Source organism: Cavia porcellus, unplaced genomic scaffold, assembly GCF_034190915.1.
Source record: "Cavia porcellus strain 051 isolate PalLab524CR breed Dunkin Hartley unplaced genomic scaffold, mCavPor4.1 scaffold_4, whole genome shotgun sequence".
Lineage (NCBI taxonomy): Eukaryota > Metazoa > Chordata > Mammalia > Rodentia > Caviidae > Cavia > Cavia porcellus.
The window spans coordinates 82,610,439-82,622,673 of NW_026947487.1; the positions used below are offsets into that span (position 1 = coordinate 82,610,439).

At 38.7% G+C, this 12,235-nt stretch overlaps 1 protein-coding gene across 3 annotated transcripts in view; it reads right to left on the minus strand.

Moving 5' to 3' along the window:
* LOC100718035 (liver carboxylesterase-like) overlaps window positions 1–7,032 on the minus strand; it is a 47,841-nt gene extending 40,809 nt beyond the window's left edge. Inside the window, exons 1-4 of one of the 3 annotated variants that reach the window (XM_063247333.1) lie at window positions 6,796–7,032; window positions 4,028–4,235; window positions 2,598–2,736; window positions 92–225 (exon numbers count right to left, since the gene is read on the minus strand). In XM_063247333.1, coding sequence (XP_063103403.1) covers window positions 92–225; window positions 2,598–2,736; window positions 4,028–4,235; window positions 6,796–6,850 — 536 coding nt within the window. In that variant the 5' untranslated portion in view covers window positions 6,851–7,032. Of the gene's footprint in view, window positions 1–91; window positions 226–2,597; window positions 2,827–4,027; window positions 4,236–6,795 lie in introns of those variants that run through there. The other 2 variants (XM_063247332.1, XM_063247334.1) reach the window with 2 other exon arrangements.
* Window positions 7,033–12,235: the final 5,203 nt, after the last annotated feature.

Sequence of the window (12,235 nt, forward strand, 5' to 3'; positions counted from 1 at the left end):
AAGTAATCACCTTGTGTCAGGTACTTTTTTATGTCAAAAGAAAACAGGCCAAAACAGAAGCTCATATGTGCAAAGAAGAGCAGTATCTTACCTGAAGAATCCCCAGATTCCCAGACGGTACTGAATGCTCACTACCACCACATTCTCAAGGGCAGAGAGGACCAGTCCACCATATGGTGATGCTCCGCCAACCAGCAGTGCACCGCCATGGATCCACACCATCACCTGCAAAAAGACACATCCACACTGCTTACAGGAAACAGAATTAGGAAGGATCTCTCTCAGGCTCTGTTGTGATTTTCTGGTGCCATCCTTGACTCAGGGAGCTTGTTATTGTACAAAATTCACAGAACCCAGCCAGTCTGCAAATGAAAGCCCTTCAGCTCTTCAGGTCTTCCCCCTGGATCCTAGCACGTCATCCACTCAGTGTGCCTTGGAATCCCTTCCTTTTCCCTCAAAACTTATTTGTTATCTTTTCCCAATATTCTTTAAACAGAGAATATCACTATGGGATCTGCAATAGCTAAGAATATCAGGTTCTCCCCAACATACAGTACCCTCATGCCTGGTCATTCATCCAGATAAACTTATCATTAGCAGAACTTCTATTTAACTTCACCCTAGTTTACTTCCTATTTTGGGAATTGAATTTGTGAGTGGGAATGGTTGTCTAAAGATAAATTTCCCGAATGGTGACCTTTCCTTTCATGCCTTTCCCCTGCCTCTTCTACAACCTAAGTCTCCCACCTTTCCGAACCCACCTCACATCTACCTTCTTCATAAACTCTTCAGTGATATAATTTACATTATCTGAGAGCCTCTTGTGAGGCAGGGACTGTGATCAGGATAGAATATGAAAGGGATGCAACAGTTTATATTCATACTTACATTATTTCTAGAGCCGACATTTAAGGAATGCCTGTGAGATTATATAATAATGGCCCTGTTGTAGTTATTTTTCTAATAAATTATAAAACCACTAGTAAAAACATACTTATACTTATTTAATCACTGTTAATCCATTCATGAGGTACACACTAATACTTTCCCATATAATGTATAAGAAAACTGAGACAATTCAGAGCCAAATTGACAAATGCTACTGATTGCAATGCCACAGCTAATAAGTGGGAATACTTGAACTGAATCATGAAGCGGGCCTCAGGATTCAGGTGTTGGGGTGCCCATTGACAGGAACCCACAGCCACACCATAGAAAAATCAGTTGGTACTTGCTTTTATCAGTGCTGGTGTATGTACATGTCAAGATTTCCAACAAGACTTGACAGTTATTATATTTGAAGAAAGAATATTCATAGAAATTATGCAGCTGCTCAATTCTATATACCAATCAAAGGAGTACACTACACTCTAACTCATGTCCAAAGCTGGAGGGCCTCTAGATTTCTTTCTCCTGATGACCCTGTTTCTTCTTAATCTCTGATTTCAGCATATCTCCAAAGCCGAGATGCAGTCTACGATATCAGTGAGAGGAGAGTGAGCCCTAAAGCTGATCATCAATGTTACGCTGAGAAGCTAGCAGCTTACTATGAAGCCAAGAGAGCACGACTGTCCAAGACAGGATCTGCATGGTTATTATTTGTATTGATTCAACTTTCTGGTTTTGCTAGTATTCAAGTAACACTGAGTATAAAAGAGAAAACTAAATGAATGAATGAATCAATGAATGAATGAGGAAACATTTCTCTCCTTATGCTTTATAAAGCATATATAGGGTCAACTTTCATTCCAAGACCAGAAACACCTACTCAATTCCTGGGATGCATAAGAGGATATTTTTAGAGACTTCATCCTATCTCCAGTGTACTTTCCACACACACTGGTCTACACCTGCAACCTGCCTCACTTTTGACCATTTTTGTTTGTGAATTGCTAACTCACTTGTACATCAACCAGTGTCAAAGGAAATTAAAGAGTTATGACAAAAATCTCAAATGGTTTGGTCTAAAACAAGGAAGTCTTTCCGATACTGTCCCAGTGTTGTTCACCTACACCTATGCCACAAAATAATGAAAGTTCTCACTGTACTTTCAGGATAGGGAAAGGTATCATAGGTGCTGTTTACAGAAACCCACCATATAAGCTTCATTTCTTGTCCATGTTAGAAAGCACTGGCTTGATATCAAGGTCTTGTTTTATCTTCACTACCATGTGACTGTTTTTCATTCATTTATAGGGTCTGTTTCCATATATGTAAAGAAAGTTGACTTTGTTCAATTTTCTCAAGGTTCTTTACACCTCTACATTTCTAGAAAATTATATCTTGTTTGTATGAGATCACATTCTTAATCTAGTAACAAAGTAAACAATTTTCTGTCTGTTCTTATTGTGAGAAACTTGGAAAACCTAAGCTGTATATTTCAGATGTTAATAATCTACCACCAGAGGCTCCAGGTAATTTAGAAAACTAGGTTCGTGAAATTTGTATTTCCTGTGATGAAAAGAATCCACAGAGCATAGAATCTGTCGTGGCTCATGCTGCATCTGTTCCAAGATGCCTTCATCACTGTCTGATAAGTAGTGGACAATCCGGATGCTAGAACCCATCAGTTTTATTCCAATGCTTCCCAGTCTTACCGGCAGGCTACTTTTCCTTGTTGCATCAACAGGAGTGTAAATATTCAGATACAGACAGTCTTCCGAAATTGAGACAGAAATCTTTCTCATGCTCACAAGGTCTGTCTCAAAAATTTCTCCCATTTTAAGTTGGGAACACCTGACAGAGTAAAGAACGCAAATTTCAACCAGATGGGAACTGCAAGTGTCACGTCACCTGGGTCCTGATGTCATTCTAGGAATTTGAATCCTATAAATAGAAACAATATCACTTAGAGTAGAGAAATTACATTGAGTAGGGGCTTTTCTAGAGAACTTCATGGATACTCTGGGATTTTTAGGTGTCTTCCAGACCATCTTCTATTGGAATGAAATAGCTTTCACTACGTTCCTGCTTCAGATCATCTATTATGTTGAGTGGTCTTGCATGAATTTGTCTCTCCTTTTGTCTTCCATCTTTCAGCAACAAATTAAGTGATTTCTCTGTCTCAAGGTCTCACATATCCAGCAGGATCAAATTTATAATCATGTCTGCTGCCATGGTAAGAGGTCTCTAATATTCCTCACAGGTTTAAATAGGTAATATATATTGAATTATTCCTGATTGCCAGGTGCCAATTAAAGTACTTGTGAACTCTTGGAAGCCTCAGATCATCCCCAGGAATGAATTCTGTATTATCAGCATTTTACAGTTACAAAAATAAGAAATAAAGAGTTTAAACAACAGGGCCAGGTCACTCAAACAGGAATATTCATGCTATTTTGTACACTCATTTTCACATAGGTTGTGAGAAATATTCTAAGATTTTGGAAGACTCAGCACAATACTGAGGTACTCTGGGGATGGTTGTGAAGCCAATTGAACATGGTAGGAATTTTTTTTCAGATAATGAAGGTGACTGGAGCATGGCAATCTAGACAGAGCTGGGAGAGAGAAGTTGCAAAATTAATCCCAAATAATGTCCTAAAACCACATCCTTCCTTCATCCACACCTCTCACAGATATTAAAAGACTTGAGATGGGAAAATAGACACCATCATTATCTCTCCTCTCTCTCTCTCTCTCTCTCTCTCTCTCTCTCTCTCTCTCTGTTTATACTTCTTTCCAGAACTCTTTGCATCTCATGGAGTACCTGTATAACTTATTAATTAATGCTTTTTATTTATTAACTCTCTCTAACTGATACATGCAAGCTCCATGAAGGGAGGCAATTTTGTTTTTTTTTTTCACTAGTATATTGTCAGACACTAGATCATTCCTGGAATGCAGCAAATGTCAAAGATTAAGAGCACCATACTGTGGAAAAATTAAGCAAGTGTTTGCAACATTCAACATTGTTTTAGACATTTCTAGAACAAATGAAAGTCAATCATTAGATACTCTGATGACCTGCATCCCTCTAAGACAAACTTCCCAAAGAAAAAGTCCAAACGCCAGCCCACTGGCTTACATGGGAGGGTAAGATGTGGTGTTCTTCACATAGTTCCATGACTCTGGAGGTTGTGGAGGAGCAAATCTCAGGGATCCAATAGGAGGCTTTGCAAAAGGGACTCCCAGAAATACAGCCACGGGTTGTGCAAACCCTTCCACTCTTTCATACTTCCCCAGGACTTTGCCATACTTGGTGTCCACCACAGGTGGTGAGGAAGGGTGCTCAGCTAGATATGGAGAGGAAAAGCGGGCACATCAAAACGATGAGATTAACACTTGATTCTAATTGGTTTTTACCACTTTACTTGCATACAAGCTTGAATAAATCATCCAAACACACTAGGACTCAGTTTCTTCTCACGTAAAATGAGCATAAGGAAAAGTGTTCTAAGGAAAAGGTTACACAGGGGAGGAAGTTGAAACAGGTAATAGGAAAGCACTCAGGCAAGAGTCTCTGTACAATGGAGAGCTTCTGGGAATGAATACAACATTCAGTCCTTGCCTGCTGATGAAAGGATGCAAAAGAAGTGGCCTCTGTTTTCAAGAAAGTTAAACTCATGAGGACAAGGTGCAACAGACAAACTCAACAGTGGGAGGAAAGACTGTGTCCTTGCAGAATTATCAGAAAGTTGCTATAGGAGTTTGAATAAGGAGTGAGGAATTCACTGGTACAAAGGACCAGGGATTTGCAGCCAAGAATTAGTGCACAACACAATGTAGAATGAGAATGCATAATAGCTAGTGGAGAAAATGTGCAGATCCTCAAAGACAGCAGTAAAATTTGTGGCTAGGAAATACTAAGCAGTGCATGAGTATCCCCAGATGAAGTCCAGGGTGAGTAGAAGATAACACTGGACTGAGAAGGTGTGTGTCAGGAAAGGCCTTGAAAGACAGGATAAAGAACTGGGCTTTACCTAGTGGACAACTGAGCAGCAGGAACAGTTCTAAACTAAGAACACAATAAACTTCTATAATCTTCCTCAAGTGTCCTGAGCAGGTTTTTCTACAAGAGAAATGGGACATTTTTCTAAGGGTAAATCTCTTGCTTATGCTCTTTGTTCTTGTTTCTAAGGATTACCAATCACATCAAAATGTGCTTTCTGTGACGCAAATATATTGAGATGTCTATGGGTAGTGGCTCTGCAGGATTCTTTATTTCTTTTGTTACCTTAGGTTTCTGCACCACACATAGTTTCCCTTTAATAATTAGAAGAAAAAGGAAAGTAAAAGGGAGGTGTGCAAAAGGAATTGAAAAGAAGGATTTGGTCTTAACAGGACGTGGGTTCCTCAAAGGAAGACATAGAGAAAAGAGCAGGTTAATGATGCTTGCTGTATATGTTATATAGGCTTACAAATAGAGTCATTGAGAATCCTGCTAAGAAGATGCTATTGGATAAGAATATCCTAAGGTGGTGAATGAAATAGATGAGGGGCAGGTACAGTAATCCATCTGAAAGTGAGTGACTTCAATGCATTCCTCTCTGGGAGAAGAGAATAATCTGAGAATAAAGCCCAAAGATAACTGCAGTTGACACTGAGAGGACCTATCAACATGGTGCTGATTAAGTTACAGTGTTAGGACAGTCAAGGCAGAAAAGAAAGCTAGGATGGCAGGGGTAGAGAGTGCTTCAAAGAGGTGAAGCAAGTTATGGTAGGAATTTCTAGATGTGGTCTGTTAGCTCAATGATAATTTTGCAGCTACATAAAATGAGCTGAAGCCACATTGCCTAGGGTGAAAATGAGGATGCCTTGGATGGCTTACAAAAGAATGAAAACAGTAGCAGACAGTTTGTGACAGACATAAACTCTCGTTCCTTTAAGTTGATTCTCAAAGAAAACTTTGCTAGATTAACAAGGATAAGTTCATGTTACAGATAAAGGACAGTATAAAATTGAATGCAACCTAAAGATGGAAATGAATGACATGGTACCCAGCAAAACAGAACATTTCTGTTCCAAGTGTAGATCCTTTTTCTGCTGTTTAATCCATTCCAGTTCTCTCACAGTGTTACAAAGCCAGAGAAAAGATAAAATCTTACTCATGCCAGTGATCTAAGGAGGCTATTTGACTACTGTACCATTTCAGGAACCAGTGAATTCAGGACATGATTTCTCACATTATCTCTGGAGAGTCCATGCCTCTCTGACTCACAATTTCTGTGTCCATCAAATGGTACAAATGTAGACAAAATTTCTCATTATAGACCTGTATTAACCAAGAACATAATTTCTGTTCTTGTTTCTTTTATTTAAGCTATTGATCATCCAGTTGTTCAGGAGGTTATATACCTAATCACTCTATGATAAAGGACCATCCAAAGGGCTTAGAAATAGTGATCCATTTCATGTATTCTATAAAACCTGGATGTTGTTACTATGCACAACCTTACATTAAAAATCAATGGGAAAAAATGAGTGAGCCATGAAGAATGAACTTATCTTATTTAAGAACACAGAGTTTATGAATACTAACCTCTTTAAATGAAACAACCATATCTGGACTAGGAATGAAAATGGAGCTCTCTGAACCCTCATCAGTGAGTATCGAGGCTAGTTCACTGCACTTCTGCACTGGTTGTGTCCCCTAGAAGCTCAGGGTGCTTTTCCTCCCCTGTGTTTCACTATGCCCATAACAAACTGTGTGGCCTGAGGACTGGGAGCCTATGGCCACAGTGTGTGGTCTTCATGAACATATCTAGTATGCTCTTTCCTCATGATATTTCCACTCACATCCTCTCAAATCTTTTATGCCCTGATCTGAGATGTTTTTATTTTCATAGTACTCACCCCATGTCATGCAAGTAACCAGAAATGCCACAAACAGTCCACAGAGTCTCTCCATGGAAGGACAACAGGTTGGGAGACAAGGAGCTCTCCGTTCTGATTCACAAGGATGCACTTGTCGTCGCCCAGCACTGAATATGTTCCTGCCAACCCCACACAGCCAGCCTATTTGTAGAATCTGAAACAATAGAAAAGAATTAGTTCTTTTAAGGCTGTCCCTGCGCTTTCCTTGGCTCTCTCATGCTCCACCCATCCAGAGTTTGCCCTATTTTATGTGAACTGTTTCCCATATAATGTTTAGCTAATCTTTTATTTGAACAGCATGGACTCTACACTTAGGTTACAGACTGCCACAACCTAATTCAGCAATCTCTTATGTAAGAGTTTCCTCCTACTATGAGTCACATCTCAGTGCACTGAGAGCCATTCATAGGTGCACTACCAAAAAAGAAATAGGCATCAGTGGATGATGACTTAAGGTAAAGTGAAACTTTGATCAGGGTCCAAAGCACAACTTGAAAATTCTTAAGAGCATCTCACAGTCCCATAGGAACTCAGTTGGGAAATTACAAAATATCTCTTAACTTCCCTGGAATAGTATCGCAAAGATTTCAAGATTGTCAAGTTTGGATGACCTTGTAAATTTTGTCTAATGCCCTTTCCAAATCACAAGTTAGCTTTGCAATATTTGTGCTAATTGTTCTAGCCTTGCATCACATCTTGGTCAACATTCACCTATGTATTTATTCATTTTTAAGCATTTACCAAGTAGCATTGTGGATACATAGATGACTAATATTTGGTCCTTCCTCTCAAGGAGTTCTCCAGGTCATTAACAAGACTGAGCATGTTGGGAGGACACATCATAATGTGAGAACACGAAGTAATGAGTAGCAAAAGTACTCTGGATACAACTGGGAAAGTCTTCTTTATAAATTGCCAAGAACATAAAGAAAATGCTTGAGTCTTCACTCGTAGAGGTATCAAATGCCCCACAATGAAAAATTTAATTATCCTTTTGTAGAACCAGATGAGTAAATATTATACATTCACTCAAAGTGGTGAGTTAGATCAAAAGGCATTCATGATCTACTGTAAAGGTAAAAATACATTATAAAAACTGTTAGGGCTACTTGGAGAGACAGTTGATCATTAAAGAAAGTGCTCCCGTGTGAACCAAATCTTTTATACCTAGGTGTATAACTCAGAGAAACAAAAACACTTGATAATCAGAAATGTGTACCATTATTGATAATGGTTTAAAACTGGAAAGAGGGAAATTATTCATTACCATAAATAAACAATAAAAGGCAATCTGTGTCTATGGTGACATTACATTCAGTCACATTATGCTTTTGTGTTAGTGAAACTGGAAAACCCTGTGCTGAGTGAAAGTAGCCAGACAAACAATGCCACGGGGTGTATGATTCCATGTATAAATAAATTTCAGAATATCAAGCCAAGAGAGACAAAAAATAACTCTGTGTCCACGAGAAGCTGCAAACAGGGATTATAAGGGCCATACTTATGGGTACAAAGTTTCTTTCTAGAGTGATAAAAGTGTTCCAAGATTAGATAGTGGTAATGTCTGAGATTTTTTAATATACTACAAATATCTGAATGTTAACATTTAAAAGATAAATTTTATTATATTGGAATGAAAAAATATCATTTTGTCAACAATATCAATGTCATTTGTAAAAATAGTAAATGACTTGAAATTGAAGTATTTTTAAATCAATATGTATATGATTCCATTTTAGTAATAAAATACATTCTTTCTGAATAGAAAAAATTTGAGAGAATTAATATTTAATTACTACTGCAACAGACACGTCTAGTTGTAATATAATGATTTTACTTATAGGCAATGTGCACTTTTATTCATTCATACATTTGTCTGATAAATATTTATTGAGAAATTATGATGTGGCAAAAATTCTATAGAAAAGACTAATCAAAGCATGCCTTCCCCACAGGGTTGTCAAGAACGTATTTGTGAAAGTACTTCGTGTCCTTCACCTATATGGTGAACTGACTGTTTCTTAGAAACAGACAACTTCTGCCCATTTTCCTCCTCATATTAAGCTCTAGTCCTCTATATTGAAAATGTGTAATGAATCCTTGTTAGGCTACCTTTCCTTCTATGCTGCATGTTCCATACAGCAAAACAAAGCCATCCATGTATATTCTCATAAGTAGAGGGAAACTGGACACACAAGGAGACGCCAGGACCTTGTGTGCACACCACATGTAGACACTAGAATAGGACAGCCTTCTCCAAGACAAGAAAAAAAAACAGAGATACACACAAACCTGCTGAAACCTTGAGCTGGACTTTCAGCTCCTAAATGTCGGACAAAATTTATTCCAGTTTGTTAAGCCATGTAGGCCATGATACACTGTTAAAGAAGAAAAAGTAGATTAAGAAATACACTCAACTCAATGCTTTTCCTCTCATTCAGAGAAAAACCGACTAGAGATAAGGTTGTTGCATAAGATAACACAGCAACTCATGTCAAACTCAAGAAAAATTATGAAGCTTTAGACTTCTACTGCATGATGAATGGCAGCCACCTCTCCTGTTGTAGGGAAGTGCTGTAACCATTAATATTATTTCAAGTGGAAGTGCATTGATTTGTTTCTAATTGTGTGGTTAATACATTGGCCCAACATATGGGTCCCACAGCTGAAGGACTATAAGCCACAGGCAGACCCTCTGCCTAGTGAGGAGTAATCTGTCACTCGTGGTCCATAGCTAACCTGTCCTTTCCCACATCAGACCATTATTGACCAAGAAGTGATGAACATCACAGACCGTACACTACATGACAATGATTAGGAGCTCTTGCCATTTTGTCTAAGACCCTAGATTTGGGCTAAAAAGAAGCTTTTGGAGAATGAAAGTTATCAAAGGATGCTCATCAGTGGTCATTCCAGCCAATAAGAGAGTCTGTTGAACTTGTGATAAAGCAAGGACATCATGCCCACATAGATATTTGTTCCCCAGAGTATCCATTCTAACAGAGCACAGTTTGAACTGGGGTGTGCCCCTTACTTTTATCCAACAAGGAATAATTCATAATAAAGAACACCTTAATAAAATATCTTAATGTCTCTGTCCATACAGTACAAGTTGAGTGATGATCAGCCTAAGAAGATCAAAAGACTGCTCCCAACTACTTAGTGCACCAAGTGTGTTCTAAAACACACACAAACACATGCACACCTGTTATCCATCCTGCCTTTAGCTTAGTCAAATGGCTTCTCCTGATAAACAATGCTTGCTCTTGCCCTCTGACAATTGTGCAGTGATTTCTTAGAAAAACACAAAAGGAGAGGAATGAGTTATTCTCCAAAAACACTATTGGGTCACATGCCCACTTGTGACTCCAGTCACTCTACTAGTAGAAGTGATCATTACTTGTCAGCACTTAACTGAACCTGTAAAGCTCATTTCTGGTCCTAATGGATCTGCAAAAAAGATGGATGAGGCTGGAGTTCAGTAAGCCTCATGCGAGATGTCATGTTCTATTAGTTAGTCTCTTTCCCCTGTATTTGGAGATTATGCTGTGTTTTTTTGTTTGTTTGTTTGTTTAATGAGTAGTTGTTTGGGTCTATTGCTCTTGTCTTGGGGGAATCCTCTAAATTTTTCCCATCTGGATCATTATTTCAGAAGGAATGGGCAGGGCTTTGGTAAAGCCTGTCAATTGTGACAGGGTGTGTTATGGTTTGAGAACTGTTGGTCAACTTCACACCAGCTGGATTACATCAGCATGCATTGAGAGAAGATGCTCCACCTGAGGAAGGTTGCTAGGCTAAATAGATGGAGAAGAAGGGAGGTGTTGAGAGGGTTGAGGCATTAAGGAGGCATTGTGGGTTTTTCCTACGAGTCACTGTCTGTGTGATTCCTATTCTTTCCCTCCAGCAACTGTACATGCATTAACAAATAAAGGTTCTTGTATAGAATTCAGAGCTAGAATTGCATAGTACAAGCTGTCAATGGTTTGGATTCTTCATGAACTTCACAATCCCAGTGTTGTAATGGTTTCCCACATCCAGAAGCTCCTCTTTATGGGAAGAAATTTTCTGAAGTGAGGAAAAGCCATGCTATACCTGAGGAGTTGGAACTTCAGGGATTTCACAACCATCCCATTCTCTGGATCATCTCTCAGTCAAACAATAAAGGAAGAGCTAGCAGGAAAGCATTGACACTTTGAAAAAACAGAAGTCAGAAGCTTCCAGAAAAAAGACTAATCAAAGCATGCCTTCACCACAGGGTTGTCAAGAACGTATTTGTGAAAGTACTTCATGCCCTTCACCTATATGGTGAACCGACTGAAACAGACAACTTCTGCCCATTTTGCTCCTCATATTAAGCTCTAATCCTCTATATTGAAAATGTGTAATGAATCCTTGTTAGGCTACCTTTCCTTCTATGCTGCATGTTCCATACAACAAAACAAAGCCATTCATGTATATTCTCATAAGTAGAGGGAAACTGAACACACAAGGAGACATAGGGATAAGCAAACCTGCTGAAATCTTGAGCTGGACTTTTAGCTCATAAAGGTCAGACAAAATTTATTCCAGTTTTTTAAGCCATGTAGGCCATGATACACTGATAAAGCAGAAAAAGTAGATTAAGAAATACACTCAACTCAATGCTTTTCCTCTCAGAGAAAAACTGACTACAGATAAGGTTGTTGTCTAAGATAACAAAGCAACTCATGTCAAACTCAAGAAAAATTATGAAGCTTTAGACTTCTACTGCATGATGAATGGCAGCCATCTCTCCTCTTGTAAGGAAGTGCTGTAACCATTAATATTATTTCAAGCCAAAGTGCATTGATTTGTTTCTAATTATGTGGTTAATACATTGGCCCAAGATATGGGTCCCACAGCTGAAGGACTATAAGCCACAGGCAGACCCTCTACTTAGTGAGGAGTATTCTGTCACTCATGGTCCATAGCTAGCCTGTTCTTTCCCACATCAGACCAAGAAGTGATGAACATAACAGACCATACACTACATGACAATGCATAGGAGCTCTTGCCATTTTGTCTAAGACCCTAGATTTGGGCTAAAAGGAAGCTTTTAGGGAATGAAAGTCATCAAAGGATCCTTAGCAGCAGTCATTCCATCCAATAAGAGAGTCTGTTGAACTTGTGATAAAGCAAGGACATCATGCCCACATAGGTATTTGTTCCCCAAAGTATCCATTCTAACAGAGCACAGTTTGAACTTGGGTGTTTCCCTTACTTTTATCCAAGAAGGAATAATTCATAATAAAGAACACTTTAAAAATATCTTAATGTCTCTTTCCATACAGAACAAGTTGAGTGGTGCTCCCAACTACTTAGTGTACCAAGTATGTTATAAAACACACAAAACACATGCACACCTGTTATCCATCCTGCCTTTAGCTTAGTCAAATGGCTT